The sequence below is a fragment of the Penicillium coprophilum genome (genome assembly GCF_028826855.1).
Source record: "Penicillium coprophilum strain IBT 35676 chromosome Unknown utg000001l_segment0_segment0, whole genome shotgun sequence".
NCBI lineage: Eukaryota > Fungi > Ascomycota > Eurotiomycetes > Eurotiales > Aspergillaceae > Penicillium > Penicillium coprophilum.
The window spans coordinates 3,233,572-3,255,797 of record NW_026622720.1 but is presented as its reverse complement, the minus strand read 5'-3'; the positions used below and the strand labels follow the sequence as shown (position 1 = coordinate 3,255,797).

Genomic DNA, 22,226 nt, shown 5'->3' with positions numbered 1-22,226 from the left:
GTTCTAACCTCGTTGTATGCATTGATTAGAAGGAAAAATAAACTGTTATGCATTACTTCATGTATAGGTACATATGTGGATATAAGCAGGCAAACTAGAACAAAAAGGGATAAAGAGTCGAAGTGACCTGGAATTAAACCAAGTTTATTTTCAATCCGGCTGCAGTAATATAAGCATACGGAGTAGCCCGTCCATAGTGCGGTAATCTGATACATGAGAAAATAACATGCCTCATTCAATACAACCAACTTCAACAGTCAAGAGCCAAATCATCCCATGAAGCTACACCGTATGGAATATACATTGCACTGTCAGAATGTGGAACAATCATCATTGTAAACTTAAACTCAATGGGAAAAAAAAGAGTATGAATTCTTGAGACCCCTGCACACAGATTGAACAAGTGTGTCATGATGGCAGCATTGACTCAGCGATACTAGTTAGTTAGCTAACTAGTTAGTTATGTTGCTTTGACCTTATTAGGTAAATCAAGCTACCCTTCTCTTTCAGATTTTAGATATGTTGAGTCTTCCGACGTTCTGTTCGTCTTACGGTACGGAGTATACATTCTCAAAATCAAGAATCAAGTTACTAGCCTGAGTCAAATGAATAGGTCCTGATGGTGATCCCTCGATTATCTCCGCACATCCTACACAATTCAGCGCAACGACCATAGAGATCGAAGCTGAAAGCAAGATGTTATGAGAATAAAGGGTCAGGCATTCAATTTGCACCGAGGTGCTTATAATTCTGTACAAGTTAAACGCGCATACAGACAATATCAACTTGTAGGGAGCAGTATACAAGTTCCGAGGCTAGTGACCTTGGCATGATCTTCACGTCGAACATGTATCGACTGTGCAACATGACCTTGGAAAATGTAAGGTTGCTACCCAATACAGTGGCGTTACTAGTCTCCATCCGGTGCTCCACTGATAGACAGCATCGTCACAATTGGAATCTGGGCACACGACAGATCAACTGTGAACTTTCAGCTTTCAATCCTACAGCCAACATCCCGCATGTGAGGACAAGCACATGCCTTCTCCGGGCAATTCCCATTCCTCCTGTCTCAATCGTTCGGTCAAAGTCAACCTTGGGATCCAGTGTCTCCGATCATCAAGAGCTTGTGGCCATGGATTCGGCCATCGCTGCTCATGAATTGTTGCAATATCTTCGCTTTGGATATCCTCCAGCTCTGCTGGTGATTCTATTTGTCGTCTTTTTGGTCCATTCATCCCAGGTAGCCAAAAGAAATGCCGGTCGGAGTACCAAAATGCAGTATGGCCCTGGTGGGAAGCCACTGCCTCGGCGAACCCGAATCATGATGGCAGTAGCCAGGGACTTGCCCACAGAGATTGCGCTGAATAGATCCAAAAGCTGGTTTATTTGGTTAAGTCTCTTTATGTTGGGAACGTATATTGCAGAGGCAGCAATTCACATGACCCGCGCCATGATCTCAAAGTCAGAACAGTGGTGGTGTGGCCAAGCGGTGGTGGTGAGACTTGTCTTTCTGGTGTTTCTAACATTGAAATCAAAGCTAATAACAAACAGGTCTTTGTCGTTGGGTCTTTCTTCACTCATACCGTTATCTTTATCTCTTTGCTCGATACGAACCCTGCACCATCAATCGCACAATTCATCCCATGGGTCTGTGCCATTCCTTTCGAAGTCGCAATTCTCTCGACCTCCATCTCGATCTATTCTCACACCCATCGCGAACCAACAATAGAAGATCCATTCGGTGGAAGATTGCGCACGAAAATCACATTCTGGGAGGCATTGGAGATTTCCGCAGGCTCTGTGCGGATCTTTGCTCTCACCCTGCTGGTCGCGTCCTATATTTTCAAATCTGCCCAGAAACATCGTGGTTTAAAGGATGCTGAAAATGCCAGCGCCGGAGAAACGACCAGTCTGCTGGATTCAAGAGGCAATGCCAACTCAGACGACAGTGATGCCTTGACCGAGGGTCAGCAGACCCCTGAAGTAGAAGCCTGGGTGCGGCCTTTGACGACTCCTTCAACTAATTGGATGGAATATTTGAGTGGATACTCTCTATTCTTCCCATATCTGTGGCCTTACAAATCTCTCCGGCTACAGGTTGTCGTTGTCATCTGCTTTGGTATATTGATTTTACAGCGAGCGGTCAATATCCTAGTCCCATACCAGGTGGGAGTGATCACAAATTCTTTGTCCGCCAGTGATGGAACTCTGCAAGTGCCTTGGATGCCGATATGTTTATATATCCTCTACCGCTGGCTTCAAGGCAGCCAAGGTTTCCTTGAGTCAGTTCGTTCGAATCTGTGGATTTCAGTGAGCCAGTATGCATATATGGAGTTGTCAACCGCTGCGTTTGAGCATGTTCATAGTCTAGGACTGGACTTCCACCTGGGTAAAAAGATGGGCGAGGTCCTATCCGCTCTCACCAAAGGCAGCTCAATTAACACTTTCCTTGAGCAAGTCACCTTTCAAGTGCTGCCTATGTTCATCGATTTGGCTATCGCAATTGGATACTTCCTAGTCGTGTTTGACGTGTACTACGCATTGGCCGTCGCTATTATGACATTCTTTTACCTTTATTCAACCATCAAGATTGCCTCTTGGAGAGCCAATATGCGACGCCAAATGGTGAACGCTTCTAGGCAAGAAGATGCTGTCAAGTAAGTTTCAATTACGTTCCCCACTCCGTCTGTCCTGTTTGGATTCACTAATCTATATAGAAATGATTCACTTGTATCCTATGAAACTGTTAAATATTTCAACGCAGAGGAGTACGAGTTCAATCGTTATCGAGGGGCAGTCTCGGACTATCTCCGGGCAGAATGGCATTCCCTGTTTGCGCAGAATCTCATGAATATTTTCCAGAATGTCATCTTCATGCTTGGCCTTCTAATCACATGTTTCATTTGCGCCTACCAAGTTGCTCGCGGCCAACGTGCAGTCGGCCAGTTCGTGACTCTTCTTACCTACATGGCCCAGCTCCAAGCCCCGTTGAACATTTTCGGGACCTTCTACCGATACATCCAATCTGCCTTAATCAATGCAGAGCGTCTACTCGAGCTGTTCCGCGTCCAACCATCGGTGGTGGATGAACCCTCTGCAACACCACTAGCAGTCTGTCACGGCCGAATCACTTTTGACAATATCCAATTCTCATATGACACCCGACGACCTGCCCTCGATGGATTGACCTTTGACTGTAAACCGGGCACGACAACTGCTCTGGTAGGAGAATCAGGCGGCGGAAAATCGACAATCTTCCGCTTGCTTTACAGATTCTACAATCCAAACGGCGGAAGCCTTTCTATTGACGGACACGATACCCAAACCTTGACAATTGACTCCGTCCGAAGACACATTGGGATCGTTCCACAAGACACCGTTCTATTCAACGAAACGCTCATGTATAACCTCAAATACGCCAACCAAGATGCCACTGACGAGGAAGTATATGATGCGTGCCGGGCAGCCAGTGTACACGACAAGATCATGGCCTTCCCCGACGGTTACGAAACCAAAGTTGGCGACCGTGGATTGCGACTAAGTGGTGGTGAGAAACAGCGCGTTGCTATTGCCCGCACGATTATCAAGAAGCCCCAGATCATCTTGCTTGACGAAGCAACGGCTGCATTGGACTCTGAGACAGAGCAGAACATCCAAGAAGCACTGTCTGTCTTGTCGCGCGGGCGCACTGTGCTTGTCATTGCCCATCGACTGAGCACCATCACCACTGCTGATAATATTGTTGTATTGCACGAAGGCCGTGTCGCAGAAAGTGGGACCCATGAGCAGTTGCTGGCTTCTCACGGTCGATATACAGCCATGTGGCAGAAACAGATCCGTGCGCAGACTGAGTCTGTGGGCCTAGAGGCCTTGTCAGGCAAGATATAGTTTTGTATAGTTGGAAATCATTCAGGGGGACTGTGTATATAGAGTTTCCTTGCCCATGGAGAAACAACGTTCTGTAGCGCGGATTCTTTGTTTAGGTGAACAGTCGTATTTGGAAAAGGCTCCGATGGAGATCAGTCAGTGCTTAATTCTAATACTTGTTTTATCACTTGGAATGAACTCGACCATCCGAAGATGGAATTAACCCAGTGTATTCAAAGGCCGAGCAGATCCGAATGAGAATTGAGACCCAGAAAACCAGTCAAATCCCAGAGTCCTTCGGAGTACTCCGGAGCTGAAATTTACATTCACAGTGAGAAATGAGCCTATAGGAAACTGGCCTGGCGTAAGACCATATGCAAGGGCGTACTAGGTGTCTTTAGGCATAACGGAGTACGGAGTACACAGGAGACAATCTATTCAATCGCTTTTTGTTTTGATTTCAGGGGCTTAATGTGATAGCTCGCCTCGTGTATGGGCAAGTATCTTAGCGTCGATCAATGCAGGGTGGATCCGACGTATGCTGTATGTGCTATATACCTCCGTACTCCATATGCATCCTATTGAGGTCCACACCTTGTCTTACAGGGTCTCAGTCCATTGCCACCTGTATTACTCCGTACTCGAGACAATGTCCAGTATTTTTGGTTATTCAATATGCATGATCTCGATTCCTTTATTCCGTGCTGCCTTCTTGACTCCCTTGTAAACTCATAGTTTTCCGGACATGGAGCGCATTCTTTGGCTTGATAGCCTCCGGGGTATTGCCTCAATTTTGGTAGTGATACATCATTCAAAGAGCTTAGAGCCCAAGAGCATTGTTGGTTTTTTGACCAGGTCCTACTGGGATGAACCGGCTGAAGAGAATCGCCGTCTGATTCAACTCCCGCCCATCCGACTTCTCTTCAATGGTCCATCAATGGTAGCTTTGTTCATGGTTATATCAGGCTATGCGATATCTCTTCCTCTTCTCCGATGCCGAGAAGACCTCGGGGCAAGTAATTCGGGGTTTTTTTGTCGACTCTGCTCTGCTGCAACTCGGCGAATCTTTCGAATTTATTTGCCCTCTATTGCTATACTATGTCTCAGCCAATTGATATACTTTTGCAATATGCTTCAATGGGAAGCTGGGGATGATTGGTTAGGCGGGCTCAAGCCCTTGACAGCACCATGGAGCCATATCCAATACGTGCTATCAAGAACAGTGCATCTGTTGGATATCAGCAACCATCAAGTCGATATCAATTTTGATCACAACCGACCGGATATGAAAACCATAAATTACCAACTGTGGACAATGCCAATTGAGTTCCGAGGCTCGTGTGCTGTCTACTTGTTACTCCTGACATTTTCATTTTGGAGACCCCAGCCTCGGTACCTGGCGTTAGCAGGTGTGGCACTATATTGGTTTTACATGGGACATTGGGACCTCTTTTCTTTCGTTGCTGGAATTCTTCTTGCGGAGAGACATGCCGCATCCGAATCCGAACAAGACGGAGAGATTGCACTATCATACTCGTCACCACCTCTCGAGATCCAAAAGCCCGATGCCAAATCTTGGAACAGATTGATAGAGAGTGTATATCTTCAACAGCTTCGAACATCAGCCTCTTTCATTCTAGGGATGTACTTCCTTTGCATGTGCGGTGCTGACCGATTAGCATGGGAGTACCGATGGCTGGTCGTGACTCGATCTCCCGAGTGGGATAATGCTGAGATGATGCCCCGGTGCTGGAGGAGCGTTGGTGCGGTTCTGACGATATATGCGATCAGCAAATCAGCGCTGCTCCAACGACCGCTTAATTCACGGCCACTGCGATACTTGGGTAAAATCTCATTCCCGCTCTATCTGGTCCACCCGACAGTCTACCTTGTTCTCAAAAAGCCGGTTCGAGACTTTCTATGGTGGGCATTTACAAGAACGCCTTATCCTGGTACCATTGAGGCAAGCAAGTATGCTCTACCATTTTTCATCGCTTGGATGGGAACCATGCTCTTATTGGGTATTGTCATGGTGATGGCATCTGAACTCTGGAATCGCTTCGTTGACATGAAGTGCATAGGGCTTGCAAGAAGATTCGACAAATGGGTTTCATGTTAGCGGATGCAATGTCAAGAACGGACTACAAAGGAATCAAAAGAGACACATACGACCAGTACCACTGGGCATTACCATCGTAGTAGGCCTCTCTTGTCACTGAGTTTAGTACAAAAATAGGGCACAATATAATAAGTGAAACAACTTTTATGACTTTATCATGACAGAATACTCTAATGACCCCCAAAGAAAAATATCAAAGACGCCGTTATGCAAGAAACCCCAAAGCGTCAGATCATCCCGAGTTTCATGAAATGGGTATACATGATAAATACTTCGATTACTCCTTCTGAGTGGTCTCAGTCTCGGCCTCAGCCTGCTCATAGCCCTCGGTCTTCATGTCTGTCAGACCGAGATCATCTTCCTCCTCGGCAGAGCGAGTGTAGTCCTCGGTAGTAATCTGGTGGTCGATAGCTGGACTGCAAATATCCTGGACGTAAGAGGAGGCCATCGGGTCTTGCAATGTGATAGTGAACTTGAGCTCGCCATCGATAGCCTGGTCGAGACGGTTGAAGAATCGTTGCCACTTATCCTTATCATCAGAGGCCATGCTGTCGCCTCCAGAGTGTGTGGAATCATCAACATCGAAAATGGCACCCTTCAGTTGATCCCTGATCTCAACTAGCAATCCTTCAACCGTGGTGAAACGTCCACCAAGCGTGCCTGGCTGAACATCCAGGTCAAGCTCAGGACTGTAAAGTCCTGCCGAGTCACTCTTGAGAATATCGCGCGAGAGATCAACCTGGTTATTCACCTGGAGAGTGATACGCCTGCCCTTCTCGGGCACCTCACCACCAGTCTTAATTGCGGACGATTTGTAGCCGCAGTGTCCACAGTTCGTACCGAACAGCAGGACTTCCTTGAAGTAAGGAATGTTGACTTTCTTAATGTTCACCTCAGCTTCCTTGTTGCAACCGGGGCACTCAGCAGGAATGGTGTAGACCTGGCCATCAACGATATCGAGGTCCTCTGGGTCTCCGGCATCAAGCTGAGCTGTGTCCTCTTGGCTGACAGCGTTTGCATCTGCGGAAATTCCCAACTCCTCGTTCTGTTCGTGGGTACGCGGGTATTCACGGCGCGTGTACTTGTTTCCACGATCGGTGCTGTTGGGCGCAATCCATGAATTTCCAGTGAGATCATCAAGGGAAATGCTGAAGGGGAAAGCGTCCTCGCGGTTCATGATCTTCTCAAGGCTCTCGATGATAGGCACAAGGGATTCGTAGAGTTCAGGAGCTTGTTCTTTACGAAGATCCTGCTCTCCTGACAAATTTTCGTGAATGAGTTGAACCACTAAAAATAAGAAAGTTAGCATCTTGTAATCAATATCTATTGCATTGAGTGTGACATACTGCCTTCGACATTGGTCAGCTGGCCAGTTCCCTTGGGAACTTCAATCTCATTGCCGAGTTTCGTAGTAAGTTTGAAACTGGAAACATCGCTGCGGATAACTTGGCGCTAAGATTATCAGTTAGCTTAAGCGGGGGAAGAATTATCAAAGTTGTGGAGATACATACCTGAAGATCCTCTTCATTCTCAACCCTTAAAGTGTAAACTGTTCCACGCTCCTGAATCTGGCCGGCCGATTTGATCGAGTTGTTCTTGAGGAAGCAGTGTTCACATTCGAAACTTTCGAGGATAATGTCTCTGAAATAAGGAACTCGGAGCAGGAGCAAGCGGGTGACTCTGAAGCCATCGTAAGTTAGCAACGTGCAAAACATGTGAAGTGAGTAGAAACGAACCCTTGCTTGTGGCAGTTCATGCAAAGTGACTCAATAGACATTGCACCGGTGTCTTCATCACGCTCCACAAGATCGCCGGGCTTTTGGAATTGCGACTCAAACTGCGCCTCGAGGGCATCATTATCGGCTTTGCTGACCATTGTGTAGGATATGTTGAAAATTAAGAAAGAATTTAAAAGTGGGCTCGAAGGGGAATATGTAAAGTAGATCTGAAATTGAAGCAAGAAATTCTGATCCAAAAAAAAAATTATCGGAGCCACGGGAACATTCCTTGCTGTTCTGCGCGGGGCAGATGAGGGGCTGACAAAGGGGATGAGGTAATACATTTCTGCCCATGCTATTCGTTACCGCCTTTCTATGGGTGGGCGGTGGCTTTGATTTAGTGACGTCTAGATCTATGTGGGTGTAGATCTTCATGTACAATGTAGTACAATATGTATGCGTTGTGCATGAGTATACTTTAGCGCGCAATGTGGGTTCATGTTTCCAGTTTCCACTCATTGGATCTCTTGTATCCACTCGGAACATCAGACTGCAGATCTAGGTAGTTAGCATCATCTTGGAATAGAGGATTTGGGGGTCTTGGGGGGGCACTTATAAGAAAAAAAAAAGTGGCCGTTTCCACCACCAAGGTAGTAGAAACGGCAGTCCACCGGCTATTCCCTAGCCATAACATTCTGCTCCCATGTAGAGAACCATCCTTGACACAATGTCCGACTCCCGAAGACAGTACAATGTTTCTTTCGAGGCACAGAGATCGTGTGATTTCCCATTCGTCGCTTTTCAGTTCACCCCAGTCAGACAATAGGGAGGAGCCTCGACCGGGAACGCATAGCAGCAGATGAGCATTGTAGACAAGCCAAAGCTTTGATCCTCACTCGAGAGAGGTCCCACAACACTCACTGCATGATGCACACACGCTGGAACCGACCAAGGACATCGCCCTCATGCCGCCAGGAAATGGGCTGATCAGTCAAAGCGTGCGAAAAATAGAAATGGTACGTTTTCTGAACCAGAACAATGTGATCAATCGAGAGACAACAGGGCAAGCATCGAATTCAGGCGCAAACAGGAGTTGAGGAATGTCCGGGAGTAGACGATAGTCGATGGACAGAGCCCACGAAACCACAAAAACCCACACAGCCTTCACAAAGACAAGCCAAACTTCAAACTTGGCCAAGGCACAGTAATCTCAACCGAATTTGCTTGACGGCCGTCCATCTCCACAACTTCAGTCAACTCGCCCTTGTTTCTCCGATACTGTTGCATGAGCATGAAGCCGAGTCTTTTGTGTGTGGTACAGTACCCTTTGGGACAGGTTTTTGTTTCCTCTCCCGGTTGACCCAGGGGGATCTTCCAGGAGGGCATTTTGTGAAGCGGACAAAGAACATCCAGAAAAATCGCTTCCTTCTTCCCAAGGGAAGGAACAATGATGAAAGTCATTGTCGAAGTCGGCGCCCATCAATCTATTCACAAACTACTTTGCGAAGAGACGGTTAACACGGTCGGTCAGGATCTTCCAACGAAGTCGCATCGGTGGCGGGTGCCGTGATACGAGGCCCCTAGCCGCCTGTCAGGCGTAGGAATAACAAACCCCAAGAAGGTGGAACGTAGAGGCAAGATCCCCAGGGATCCTGGAATAGGAAACATGCACAGGAGCAGACAGTTGAAGCTAGCAGAATTGATGAGAGAACACAGGCAAATAAGTTCGAAAAACACCAAATGGTCTGGGGAAATTTGTTGCCATCCGGAACGTGCCAACAGTCCGCAATCCCCGATGTGCTCCTGAGACCAACATCGAAGAATCATAGGGCAGCATAACCAAAGAACCTCGCGACAATTTCAACTGTGGAAATGCCTGGGCAATTTCAGGGAGAGGAAATTTGACTCCGGCGAGTGGATCCTGTGGATATGCTGACACTATGACTGTGAGTAAGGATACTGCTGTGTTCTAGGCAACAAGTCTCAGAGCCAAGCCATTTGATGCCCTAGGGTATTCGAGACTTAAATGTCGTATTCAATTGCCATCTGGTCGCGCTGCCGTAGTTGCTCCTAAAGGTGACATCTGATACCGAAGTACCCGGCATGCTTCGCCCACGTTCTCTTCTCGCTGGATTAGTATCCAAGGCATAGGGTGACCATCCGTTCGTGACCGGCATGCAGCGTCCAGCATAGGTAAACCGACGCGGTCTCCATTTGGATAACGCATAGTAAACCGTCTTTTGTGCCCGAAGGCTCTGGCTGATTCGGATCTCTTTCGCTTAATCGGACCATCACAGTCAGTCTCAGCTATTCGTATGATCCGGCATGCACAATCCGTGAAGCTGTGTCCCTAAGGACATTGAACCGGAGAGGGCTTAGGGCTTAGCTCCAATACCTTCTGCGCCGAAACGATACAAATCACCCGAGGGAGAGACATATGTGACGGTTTACCATTAAAGGCAGCAGACGAAATGGAGATTCGAAAGGGTTGATCTGTACATCTGTGCCTCGAGAGGCAAGAGACTCGAGTGGCTCCACACTCAGGAAACGGTCGCGGTGGAACTCCAGCATGTCTGAACAGAAATTGGGTCCAATGAATGTCGTCGGAGTAAACAAGATTCTTGGTAGCTGAGGAACTGGCCGCGACGGTTTAAATTGTCTGTTGGAAGAGTGTGAGTGGGTAGTGGATAGAGTAGGCGGACTTCATGACAACAACAGGACCCCGGGTTGTCGCGACTACCTAAATGCGGGCAAGCGCGACGAGACTGACGCGACTAGCACGTGACCCATTTACGTGACATTACCGGGCATATCCTGGTTACATAATCAGCTACGAACGCCAAGACCGCAATTGTTCGAATCACGGAGATTCACTTTTTGGAACTAGCCAATGTCGATGGGGCGAATACCTTCATTGACATGAATTTGGCATGATAGATCTTACGAGTATTTATGATGGGGGGTCCAAACCAAATTCGCGAAGCTTTCGGCATTGCTAAGAACTTTCTGACCCCAGTCCTCGATCGAGGTATGCACGTTCGAGGTGTTTATCTACATCCAGGTCTATGGTGCTGACTGTCCTCAAGAGGAAATACAAAAGACCCAAGGTAAATCTTTGCTGCAGATCCTCAGTGAAACCTCTGGGGAGAATGAGGGTTCTAGTGACGATGCCGCCAGACCAACGGTGATCAATCGGGCTTTGGATATATTAACCAGTCTTCACAAATCCTTTGTTTTGCCTGCGGATCAACATAAACTCCTTCAACCTTTTGACGAGGTTGGAGATTCGCCTTCAGAAGATGCTAAGCACCGTCGTATGCTACATGCATTGCTGGACCTAATCTCCCTGGAAGGGATATATCCTTCGCTGTCATCTGGCGCTGGGATTCCGCTGCAGCAACGCGTCATCTCGGTGTTACCTGCCGGTGTTATTGCGAAGCAGGCTCAAGTGGCTGCCAGCAGTACACCGCACGATAAGCCTCTTTTGCGTCGCATAATCGACGTTTTGCTCGACATTCTCTTCGACCCGAGACCAGGGCTTCAGCCGATCATTCGTGGTCGTATATTAAGTGACATAATCAGTGGCATTTGTGACCTGGCTTTCAATCCAAATACTCCGGGGCCGTCTCTCCAGGACACATATCAGAAATCGTTGGCCAAGCTAATTGATGAGTACGTTATCTTTTCCTCTGGTTCCTCTCGGTAATATTGACAGCCTATAGTACTCCAACCACTGTCTTGCTGCCTACGATGTCCACATTTTTGCAGTCGGATACTGCACCATGGTTCAAGGCAACAATCTCCAGCCAGATCTCGCACGTTCCGCTACGACCTGGCGGCGTAGTGCAAACCATCATGTTCATTGCATCGCAGTTTTCCCCATCGCTAGGCCAGGAGGCGCAGGACCAATCAAACGGTCCTCGTTTAACTGTTCAGGCCATCATGCAAATATCACGACTCCTTTCTTCTGTGCCATCAGATGTTGACCCAACTGTCTATTTTGAGACAATTGCTCCCCAGCTGCTAGCATTGATAGACGGTGACGATCCAGATCTAAGGAAAACCGCATCATACGTCGTCGGAAATGGCATTTTGGGGAAACGTGCTTATGGTGCTCCTGGTACTGTTGGTCACTCCATCTTTGTGGAGCCAATATTCAACGCACTCACCGCGAACCTCGATGCTAAATCGAGGCGATGGATCACTCGGTTCACCAACATTGAAGGCTCTATGCCACCCACCACTGAAGCCAATCCCGCATCAAATGTCTTGGTGGATAATGCCACGGTGGACCTGGCTTTAAACAGGCTCAGATGTCTGACGCTACAGCACCCAAACCCTGGTCTTGTGAAACGAATTGTGTACCCAATTCTTCTTCCGCTGTGGGGCTTGGTCTGGTTTTCCAAGGAGGAAGAACAGGCCACACTCCATGAACAGGTCCTCCCCCTGCTCCAAACGTATTTTGGTATCTCTGTTGGTGTGCAGCCCCTGAAAAAGCTGGTTGATAATCTTCTTTGGGATGGGGGAGCGGCGTGGACATATGGTAAAGATTCGGACGACGGAATCGTGTTGCTGAGGCGGAATGAGGACACGAATCAGCATTCAAATCTGATACGGCTGATCGATTCCCTTCAAACACGCGCAGAACTTTTCGTCAGTCTCATTGGCTCGGATCCTAGCAGCGAGGAACGGACCGGCGATGTCTTCCTCTATGTCAGTGAGAACTGGCTGGTGCAGCACCAGGGCCCTCCAACCCCTCGCAACACATTGAGTGGGGGTCCTGCTGGTGAAAGTGATAACATCATTCAGAAGCTTGTCAGTGCCAAGGTTGCAGAGAAGCTGCTTGAGCACTTCAAAGAAGCACTGACTCGACGCCCGCTCCGAGTTTTAGAGCTCATCAAGCAAGTCATTGATGGGGAGCTACATAGACTTATCGCCCAAGAAAAATCGATGCAAGGCCAAGTAAATAGCAAGGTGTCCCTGTCATCTTTAGCTAATATTGTGGAAACGGGGAACAAAGAAGAGGCGCAATTAGCCAACGACTCCTCCGAGTCTGTTTCAACAGCCTTCAGTCTGATGTCTACGCTTCTTGCATCCGCCGACTTCTCTCCCACTGCTGAAATCCAGCCCCTCCTTGAATCTCTTAAGAAGGACCTTGATCAACTCATTCCTTTGCTCCCTTCTACCCTTTCAAAACCAGCAACGACCTCATCTATGCTGCTAGAGATTCACCTTGCCGCTGCAGACGAGACCACAGTCAAGGCAGCACCGGCTCACGTTCAGGATCTTGACACACATCGTCAAGCACTTGCGAATCTCAACTCAGATCTCCCGCCTGTGCAGGCCGAGGGCCTATCGCTGATTTCCAAACTGATCATGAATTCATCGCCTGTTATTGATGTGGGGTCAACCCTCACACTCCTATTATCAGTCATCACCGACAGTTCCAAGACCGCTGCAAACGAAGAATACACATATCTCGGCGCAATAAAGATAGTTGGCACACTGGCATCACGCCATCCGCGTACCGTGATCAAGACCTTGGTTGAGGACTACGCAGACAGACGCGAAAAACGAGCATTGGACGAAAGACTCAGGATTGGTGAGTGTCTGTTGCGAACGGTGCAGGAATTGGGGGACGCGCTGGCTGGTGAGACGGCCAAAATTCTTGGTGAGACTATGATTGCCGTCGCTGGACGGCGCGGCAACAAACAACATGCACAGGAAGCTCGCAAGAAGCAACTTGCCAAGGAGAAACGGGAACAGGAACGTGCGCAGCGCAAAGAAAAAGAACCGACCATGCCTGAAGGCTGGTCTGTCTCATCTGGAGTAGCCAAAGCTGCATCCGAACTCGACCTCACAGACCTCCATTCGGATGACGAATCCCCAGAGCAATCAGCATACGCCACAAATGTCGTCGCTGCATGGGCTGCCGGTGCATCCGCAGATGATGCCCCTGATGACCTTCGCATCCGGGCATCGGCCATTTCCATCCTTGGATCGGCTATCAACGTGAACATCCTCGGCCTTGGCCCCGTCATTCTTTCCTCCGCGGTCGAGCTCGCACTTGCTACCTTGACCCTCGAGAGGGAACCGGAGAGTGCCATCCTCCGCCGAGCGAGTATCATCCTGATTTTGGACATTCTCAAAGCTCTTGAGGCAGCGCGGGAGACACGCGGAAACCAGGACATCGGGTTTGGCTTTTCGCTTTTGGACGACTCGTCTTCCAGTTCTGCCGGCCCATATGGTTCCAGCATGCAGGGACAGTCTACCATTGGCAGTATCCCTGCTATTCTACGCACGCTTCGCTTTGTCGAGAGTAGTGAGGAGGATGGGCTCGCTCGTGGAAATCTGCGCGCTTTGATCGAAAGCTTGGAGGCCTGGTCGGAGAAGTCTTTGATGTGGGGAATTGGCGCCCAGAACGGTCAAGATGCCTTCAACCCACAATTTGGACTGGGCGACAGAATTGCCGGTCTACATATAGATCCCATGGCAGGGGAAATTAGTGGACGTCCACGCATCGAGGAGATTGAATAAAGTAAAGGGTTACATCACACTGGTCCTGTACGATACATAAAAGCTCTCCGTTATCCCTATGAATACCTTTTTTTTTTTTTTCTTCTTAAGGTCAATATTCAGTATCTATCACATAAAAATCAAATCAAATGACAGTAGGTGAAAATAGGGCCATATGTATCTGACCACAATGTGACAAAGGTCATATCTCAAACAAGAGTCTTTCAAATATCAACAGCCAATCAGCAATCTGATCACCTGTTTCCACCAGCATCATTGGTCTAGTGGTAGAATTCGTCGTTGCCATCGACGAGGCCCGTGTTCGATTCACGGATGATGCACATCTTTTTTTTGTTCTTGTTCTCTAGACCATATACTACAAAATTGCGATACTAGGTGGTTACAGAGATAGGCTTGATATTAGATTAACAACACTTTTCTTCAAATGATTCAATATGTGTGGCTGTTGAATTGTCACTGACTGAAATATTAATACTCGGGGGATGTCCGCTATATATATGAGCGCCCATCCTAACCTCACGATATATATCTCCTATCAATGTCTGAAAATATACAACTCATTATCTAAGAAAGATAATTAATACATCTTTTACTATTGCTGTGTAATTTCGATTGATTTAAAGATTCACCAAAAATATGCGTCAAATCAATTAAGAAAAAAAGGTTGATTCAAAGGTGGTCGGTTTTGGTAGGAAAATGGCGAATGGGTAAATACGTAGCAACAGGTATGTTTATTGCCTATGATTCAGTACGTTCTACAAAACCTCCTCTCCTGGTGTGTATCTCACATCGCTACACTGAGCGGGTGAAAGCCAAACGGGTCGGCTGTTTGCAAGTGGCCTGGCCAACAGACCTTTTTGTATTGCAATGTCAATGAACATTGTTGGCCAACTTTCCCGGGAACTGGATCTAATTCATTGACTGCGATGGTTCGGGAATGGCCGCAGGTGGCAGTACCCATATAAAATGCAAAATAGAAGACACATCTCACCAATCTAGGGCAAATACAGATAAACACGGACTACCACTTGCAGGGCGAGCTATTCTATTGAGTTAATATTGTGCTGAAATTCACGTCAAAAGAAAGTGATCTCTAGACTGAAACTACACAAGTGGTTTCTGCCTACCGTGCACATTCATAACTTCATGTACATACATTCGCAGAGCAAAACAAAAGAAATTGGTAAACCATGTTCCCTCACTTGAAATTCTCACCTTATCTGACTTGAAACCGGGTATCCACCAACACAAAAATGCCTCCCTCATGTAGGCGGGAGAGCCAAGCACTGGTCAAAATTTACCAGGCATTGGGGCCCTGGGCTGCGGGGCCTGAGCTTCCACGTCCACCACGATTATTGTAGCCACCGCGCCCGGGGCCACGTCCGCCGCGACCTCCGCGACCACGTCCACCACGACCGCCTCGTCCACCACGGTGGCCCTGGAAGTGCTGACGAGGGGCTTCGGGGCGAGGGCCTGCTTCCATGCGAGCCTGGCGTTCTTCATTGCTCATGTCAAACTTGTTCTCAATTCCAATCAGCTTGCAGAAGGCAGCAGTCTGCGGGTTTGTGTACTCCTTTGGCTGCTCATGGGTGTCGATCGAGACATGAGGGTCATAAATTGGGGCAGTCACGACAAAGTCAGTGGGGACGTTCATGAGCCCCGCCTTGACAATGTTCTCTTGGACCCATTCCTCTTCTTCGGCGATACGCTGTTGGTAGACTTCATATCCTTTGTGGAAAGGAACGGGACCATTAGGCTGCCCACCGAACTCAAGCTCATCAGCAAAGGTACGAAGAATGGCCAGCCACTCCTTGTCGTACTGGAGTCGCAGGGAAGACTCCACCGCAGCATCATCCTGTTCCGAAATTGGCTCGATTTCAAGCAACTCAACAAAATCATCGTGGTTGTGCGGCTTGTCCAAGGTTAGGAATTGTGTCACAAGGTTTTTGATATTCTCGGGAGCTGGAAGATTCTGGATGGGGCGGTTGGAGACATGTTTGGACAGAGAGGACTGCTCTAGACTGGGTGGAAGAGTGGTTTCGGTTCCGCGGACACGATCATCCACACCGTCACTCCACCAGGGATCTGGAGAGCGATCACCATGCCAATTCTGAGAGAGATCGGCTTTTGGAAGAGCCTTCTCGGGTGGAGGAGACTTTGCACTCGCGTCGCTCCCTGAGCTCGAAGAAATGCTAATTCTGTCAATATTATCGGCGACTTCGTTGGTCGCCTGGACATCCTTGCTCGCCTTGATCTGCTTGGAGATCTGGAAATCTTCACTTGTGTCAAAGAACGGTGAAGGTTTGTGCTGGGCAACTAATTCCTCAGACGAGATATCCATATGACTGTTATCCTGGTTGGCTTTGTCGGGGGTTTCGATGTTTTCACCGCCGGCTGGGGCGGATTTCACTTTTTCTCCATCGGCACCACGTGTGAACTTTTGAATGGGCCCGCCCCCGATTTTGACTGTTTCTTCAAACGTGATATTCCGAGGAACTTTCGGCTGTCGCTCCCTGATCAGACGCATGAAGTCGTCGTGGTCACGCTTCTCTTTCTCAGCCCGTCGGGCTTTATCTCCGAATTCATTCCAAGCCTTGATGCGGGATTGTTCATCTCCCGTGGCAGTACCAAGCAATTGGTGACCAGCAAGGGCATTGGTGTTCAGGTTGCTTCGTGGAATCGAAGTAGCTTCATTTGGATTGGTGGCATTGACGGGAGAACCGCGGGGGCTCAAAGGGTTGGATTTTGCGCAATGTGGACTATGGGGTACCTTTGCAGTGAAACGAACATGTAAATGGGCTGAAAGCCAATAGGCGGGCCGCAGATGATCTAGAGCTTCACGTGCAGCGACACTTCCGAGCTTTCCTGAATCGGAATCGGCTTTGAAGCCTGACTTCTTGCGGAATAAGGTTGCGTAATCTCCATGTTTCTCGACTCCCTTCGGCCAATCGTGAGACAAACCGATGTCAATTTGGGTGCGAACTTGAAGCAGCTTGCGCACATCCAGCTCCCGGATATGATAAACGGAAGAAACATCGTCCCTGTTGTATGGCAATCGTTCATAGTGGGCCTTGCGGTAGTCGTAGCCCTTCCAGATGCCAGACATTCCAGAGATTCGGAGAGGCCCAAAGCGGATGATATTGGCGGCGCCCATGAAATAGATGTTGGGGGCCACCCAACCGCCGTAATAGAGCTCGGACAGATGATTGCTCGCCTCATGATTACCTCCGATGAACAGTGTTAGATAGGGAGCAACACGAGCCCCGCTGTAGTACTGATGAAAGTCACCAATTTGCTTGAATTTGTCGGGAACCGAAAGACAAGTCGCATCATTGGCATTACGCAGGGCCTAGTTTTGTCAGTCAACATATGGTTATGGATGAGGAATGACAAGGAACACACCTGAAAGTCTCCGCCAATGATAACCAGGTCAACAGACTCCCAGCCTTTCTCAGTGGCCTTGCGATCCACAGTCTCATAAATGTCGTTGAGGCTGCCATGGCCCTATATAAGATGATTAGCAACTAGCTATGAATTGGATATGTTACATGGAGTGGGGTATTTCGATGTAATATTACTTACGCAGCCTTCCACGGCAATGCGTACTGGTGCCATCGTGGACGAATCCGACTTAGCTGTTGGGTTCGAATAGCAGTGAAAAAGTGAAAATCCTCAGAATCAGGCTGTCTGAGACTGGAAAAAAAGTTTCTGAAAGCAAATGCCCGATGCAAAGCTGGCGGCAATTGCAGGAAAGAAAAGAGAAAACAAGCGAGGAGTATGGATAGGAGATGGAAAGGGTAGAGAGTAGAGAGATGTAGATGGGAAGAAGCGGGTGGAGCTTGCTTTTAAGCTACCGCGCGGCAAATCTCTGAATAGCAAACGAGCTATTGTCTTCCGTTTGTCCCTATTGTCCTCCATTTGTCTCCATTGTCATTATCATTCAATCGGCAATTCCTTTGATTTCAATAGGAAGATTTTTCTCCCAACAAGGCGCAATGTCTCAGGATTCCTTTCTCAATCAGGCTGTCTCGGCTGTCCCCCTCGGTTCGTCGACATCAGCTTATCTGCAAGCGATGCACACCCGACTTCTCCACGAGGAATCTAAACCATTGAATTTCAAACAGAAGATAGACCACTGTGGGGCATGTGGGAGCATTAGAAAGCCCCATTGGAGTAAAGTTACTGAGGTCAAGCTGAAAAAAAGCAAGCTTCTAGCCTCATCGGCACCCAAGCGTGCCACAGTGTACAAGTGTTTACGCTGCTGCAAGCGGACTGTACTGCCTCGACAAAATTCAAGGAAACCTGTCACAAAACCTTCGCCTAGAGGAGCTACGACTACGTCTACTCGAGGGTCGACTCCAGTAGGCATTGACGTGAAAGGTTCAACGCAGGCCTCGACAGATATCAAAGCAGTTGACAATCAAAGCAGCAAAAAGAGAGCCAAGGCAAGAAAGCAAGGTGGTCTTCAAGCCCTTCTAGCTTCCAAACAACGTGCCCAACCTTCACTTGATCTGCTCGACTTTTTGCAGTAGAGGTCGCGCACGTGAATCTATCGCCAAATCGGGACTAGCGCGGGGCAGCTAGCTTGCCAGCGACTCCAGGCCCGTGACGGTGACCAACACCACATCTCCAGCGCGTGTGTGTCCGCAAAGTCGAACTTGATTTTCTTTCCTTCTTTACTTATTTCACCAAACTACCTACTTATTGGTTACATCGCCACCACAATGTCGTCGTACTCGGACGACGAACATGATCCCCAAGTGGATGAGCTCCGCGAGACCGCCTTGGTCACGCTCGAGGCGTTGATCAGCTCCTGCAACAAACAGATGCAACCATACCTAGCGAATACCACTCAATCAGCTCTTCGATTTCTGAAATATGATCCAAACGTCGCCGAAGTGGAGGACGATGAGGAGATGGGAGGCACACAGGACGATGGGAGTGAGGATGATGCCACGGAGGAACCCGACCTAGAAGACGACGAATTCGAGGACTTCGAAGAAGAAGGCGGCTACAGTGATATCGACGACATGAGCTGGAAGGTACGCCGGTGTGCTGCCAAGCTCCTCCACACAGTCATCTCCACCTACGGGCTTGGTCGCGCTTCGGACGCCTCTGCCCTGTTCCAGCAGATTGCCCCGGCTCTGATCTCCCAAATCAGCAGGGAAAGAGAAGAGAGTGTGAAACTTGAGGTGGTGTCTACATTAACGGCTCTTGTTCGGAAAACCGGCGAGGGCTCTATGATCGTCACATCCAATGACTTCCTAGAGGCTGTGGGTGGCTCAAAGAATTCTCGCAAACGTAGACGCCAAGATAGTGACGCGTCAATGATTGACTTTGAACCGAGTGCTGGAACCTCGTCAGCAATGGATTCTCCTGCTGTCCCATCGTCCCCCAAGTCTGGTTCTCAGGCTGACCTAGCCCGCTCCGTGCCTTTGATTGTACAGAACCTTGTCAAAGTTTGGAAGCAGGCTTCGATTCCTCTCAAACAAGCTGCAATAATTCTCCTCAAAAGCCTTTCTTTGGTTCGCTATGGTGGTCTTGCAGACCATCTCCAACAAATTGAAGACCTCATTGCGGATGCCATCAAGGCCTCGTCTCTCTCGGGGAGCACAGCGGCTCATACTGGAGCTGCTGTCAGTGCAGGTACACTCCAAATTGAAACCCTAGGTCTCATTGCAGTGATCGCCGAGACTCATCTGTCTGATGCGCTATTGCCATTCCTGATCGCCCTAGTACCTGGTGTGGTCGGAGCTGTGAACGACCGCAACTACAAAGTTAGCAGTGAGGCATTAGGTGCCGTGGAGCAAATTGTGAAAGCAATCACACCCCCCACGCGTATCTGCAAATCCTTCCGATGTCACCCTGCAGCTGCAGAAGCTCTATGAAGTTGTCCACTCTCGAATCACCGACACAAGCGCTGATCTCGAAGTCCGTCAACGGGCGATTCATGTGTTCGGCGTCATTCTTGCGCGCACATCAGGAGAACGGGGTGTAGAGTTCCTTTCGTCTGAGAAGAGAACTAATGGTCTCGCTGTTCTGGTTGACCGGATGAAGAACGAGACAACTCGTTTGTCCGCTGTTCGTGCAGTTGATGATGTTGTGGTTCTCGCCAACCGCAAGCAGGATATCTCCAGTGATTGGGCCAACAATGTAGCTCTTGAGCTAGGGTCGAACCTGCGCAAATCCGATCGTGCCTTGAGAGGTGCGTGTTTGGAAACTCTCCGCAGTCTTTCCATGAACTCCAACACCAGATCACACCTCACTCCTGAAACCATCACAGCACTGGAGAGTGCTGCTTTGCCCCTCCTCGCCGCTGCTGATTTCCACACCCTTACGCCCACGTTGATCATCATTGCCAAACTTGTTCCTGGCAACGCTAGACTACTGGTCAACAGCGGTTTGATCTCTGCTATCTGCTCAATTGTGACCAAACCACTCGTTGGAACTGTTCTGAAAGCGTTGTTGCTGCTGGTCAAAGTCATTGGCGACGAAGGTGCGGGTGCTAGTTTGATGCAGAACCTCCTCCGTGATGTGGGAATCACAGGGGACTCATCAGTTGTGGGAAGAGCCGTCGGCACCCTTCTGGTCCACGGAGGACCGAATCTCGGAGTCACAATGGAAGATTTCTCAACAGAACTCAAGACTGCACGGGATGATAGCCGAAAATGCCTTGCCCTCGCTATCCTGGGCGAAATCGGGTTGCGAATGGGGCCAGAGTGCTCCTTGACCCCGAATATATTCATTCCCCATTTCGAATCTCAGTCAGATCATGTACGCTTGGCTGCCGCTACTGCTCTCGGAAATGCGGCCGCAGGCAGCGTCAAAGCTTATCTCCCAATCATCTTGAATGGGTTGGAAAAATCAAATGCACAAAGCTATTTGCTTCTCCATTCGGTGCGAGAATTACTTCAACATCCCGAGGTCGTACGTCCTGATCTTGCTCCATCCGCTCACAAATTGTGGCACGCACTCCTTGTCGTCTCCGAAGAGGAAGATAACCGGGCTGTCGGGGCTGAATGTGTGGGCCGTTTGGCACTCCTTGACCCAGTTTCTTACATTCCCCACTTCCAAGTAAGTCGCGCTTGTTCTTTTACGTTTGCAATACTAACATCGTGCCATAGGAATACCTAGCCAATGCCGACCCGGCTGTTCGTGGCGTGGTGATTTCGGCATTCCGCTATACGCTTGCTGATTCAAGTGACGCTTTTAACGACGTACTTCGACCGTTGATGGTGCCTCTTTTGACCAAGATGCTCTGTGATAGTGATTTGGGCAACCACCGGCTTGCGTTGACCACCCTTAACTCTGCAATCCATAACAAAATGGATCTTCTGCTTCCTCACCTTGATGAGCTGCTGCCGGCTGTTCTTGGTGACACCCAAATCAAGCCAGAGCTCATTCGCGAAGTACAGATGGGCCCCTTCAAACACAAGGTGGATGATGGGCTTGACTTGCGAAAGGTCAGTATCTCTTGTCATTCCCCCATGGATCACTGCTGACATTCCCATTCACAGAGTGCTTACGAAACTCTTTACGCCTCGCTCGACACCTCATTCTCCCGTACCCACATGGACGAACTATTTGACCGAATCCTGGCCGGTATCGATGACGAACAAGATATCCGTGCAATCAGCAATCTCATGACATCTAAACTGATAAAAATCGCGCCGGAGGACACCGAACGGCGACTGGACTCTTTGTCAGAGCATTACACCTCAGTTCTTTCATTCAAGCCAAAAGAGAATGCCGTCAAACAAGAGCTGGAGAAGGTCCAAGAGGCATCCCTCGGCATCCTGAAGGTTACCAGAGAATTGAGCAAGGCGTTCCCTAGTGCGGAGGCATCAGGCGATCTTCACAAGTGGAAGACATATATGGAGTGGGTTCGGCGGACGTTCTCCCCGCAGATGACTACTTTGGAACTGGATTCCTGAACTTGATGCAATGGAACTCGAAGCTTGGACAGTTTCAATGATTCTCTG

At 48.7% G+C, this 22,226-nt stretch overlaps 7 protein-coding genes across 7 annotated transcripts; 4 read left to right on the top strand and 3 right to left on the bottom strand.

The window, feature by feature from the left end:
* Window positions 1-865: 865 nt before the first annotated feature.
* On the top strand, window positions 866-3,891 carry N7500_001244 (uncharacterized protein; the record flags this gene model as incomplete). The annotated part of the gene is made up of 4 exons (XM_056672390.1): window positions 866-880; window positions 944-1,498; window positions 1,555-2,660; window positions 2,721-3,891. The coding sequence occupies 4 exons, from the start codon at window positions 866-868 to the stop codon at window positions 3,889-3,891; spliced, it is 2,847 nt and encodes a 948-aa protein (XP_056537963.1).
* Window positions 3,892-4,999: 1,108 nt separating this feature from the next.
* On the top strand, window positions 5,000-5,989 carry N7500_001243 (acyltransferase family protein; the record flags this gene model as incomplete). Its single annotated transcript, XM_056672389.1, has 1 exon — window positions 5,000-5,989. The coding sequence occupies one exon, from the start codon at window positions 5,000-5,002 to the stop codon at window positions 5,987-5,989; it is 990 nt and encodes a 329-aa protein (XP_056537962.1).
* A 277-nt stretch (window positions 5,990-6,266) lies between these two features.
* Window positions 6,267-7,865, bottom strand: zpr1 (zinc finger-containing protein ZPR1; the record flags this gene model as incomplete). Its single annotated transcript, XM_056672388.1, has 4 exons — window positions 6,267-7,276; window positions 7,336-7,441; window positions 7,501-7,669; window positions 7,726-7,865. The coding sequence occupies 4 exons, from the start codon at window positions 7,863-7,865 to the stop codon at window positions 6,267-6,269; spliced, it is 1,425 nt and encodes a 474-aa protein (XP_056537961.1).
* Window positions 7,866-8,871: 1,006 nt separating this feature from the next.
* N7500_001241 (uncharacterized protein) lies at window positions 8,872-9,093 on the bottom strand (the record flags this gene model as incomplete). The annotated part of the gene is made up of 1 exon (XM_056672387.1): window positions 8,872-9,093. The coding sequence occupies one exon, from the start codon at window positions 9,091-9,093 to the stop codon at window positions 8,872-8,874; it is 222 nt and encodes a 73-aa protein (XP_056537960.1).
* A 1,569-nt stretch (window positions 9,094-10,662) lies between these two features.
* On the top strand, window positions 10,663-14,244 carry N7500_001240 (RTP1/Tango6 family protein; the record flags this gene model as incomplete). The annotated part of the gene is made up of 3 exons (XM_056672386.1): window positions 10,663-10,735; window positions 10,794-11,379; window positions 11,430-14,244. 3 exons carry the CDS (start codon window positions 10,663-10,665, stop codon window positions 14,242-14,244), a joined length of 3,474 nt encoding a protein of 1,157 aa, XP_056537959.1.
* Window positions 14,245-15,541: 1,297 nt separating this feature from the next.
* N7500_001239 (RNA lariat debranching enzyme) lies at window positions 15,542-17,859 on the bottom strand (the record flags this gene model as incomplete). The annotated part of the gene is made up of 3 exons (XM_056672385.1): window positions 15,542-17,593; window positions 17,647-17,748; window positions 17,827-17,859. 3 exons carry the CDS (start codon window positions 17,857-17,859, stop codon window positions 15,542-15,544), a joined length of 2,187 nt encoding a protein of 728 aa, XP_056537958.1.
* Window positions 17,860-18,968: 1,109 nt separating this feature from the next.
* canA (putative cullin binding protein CanA) lies at window positions 18,969-22,178 on the top strand (the record flags this gene model as incomplete). Its single annotated transcript, XM_056672384.1, has 4 exons — window positions 18,969-20,057; window positions 20,116-21,318; window positions 21,369-21,707; window positions 21,762-22,178. 4 exons carry the CDS (start codon window positions 18,969-18,971, stop codon window positions 22,176-22,178), a joined length of 3,048 nt encoding a protein of 1,015 aa, XP_056537957.1.
* Window positions 22,179-22,226: the final 48 nt, after the last annotated feature.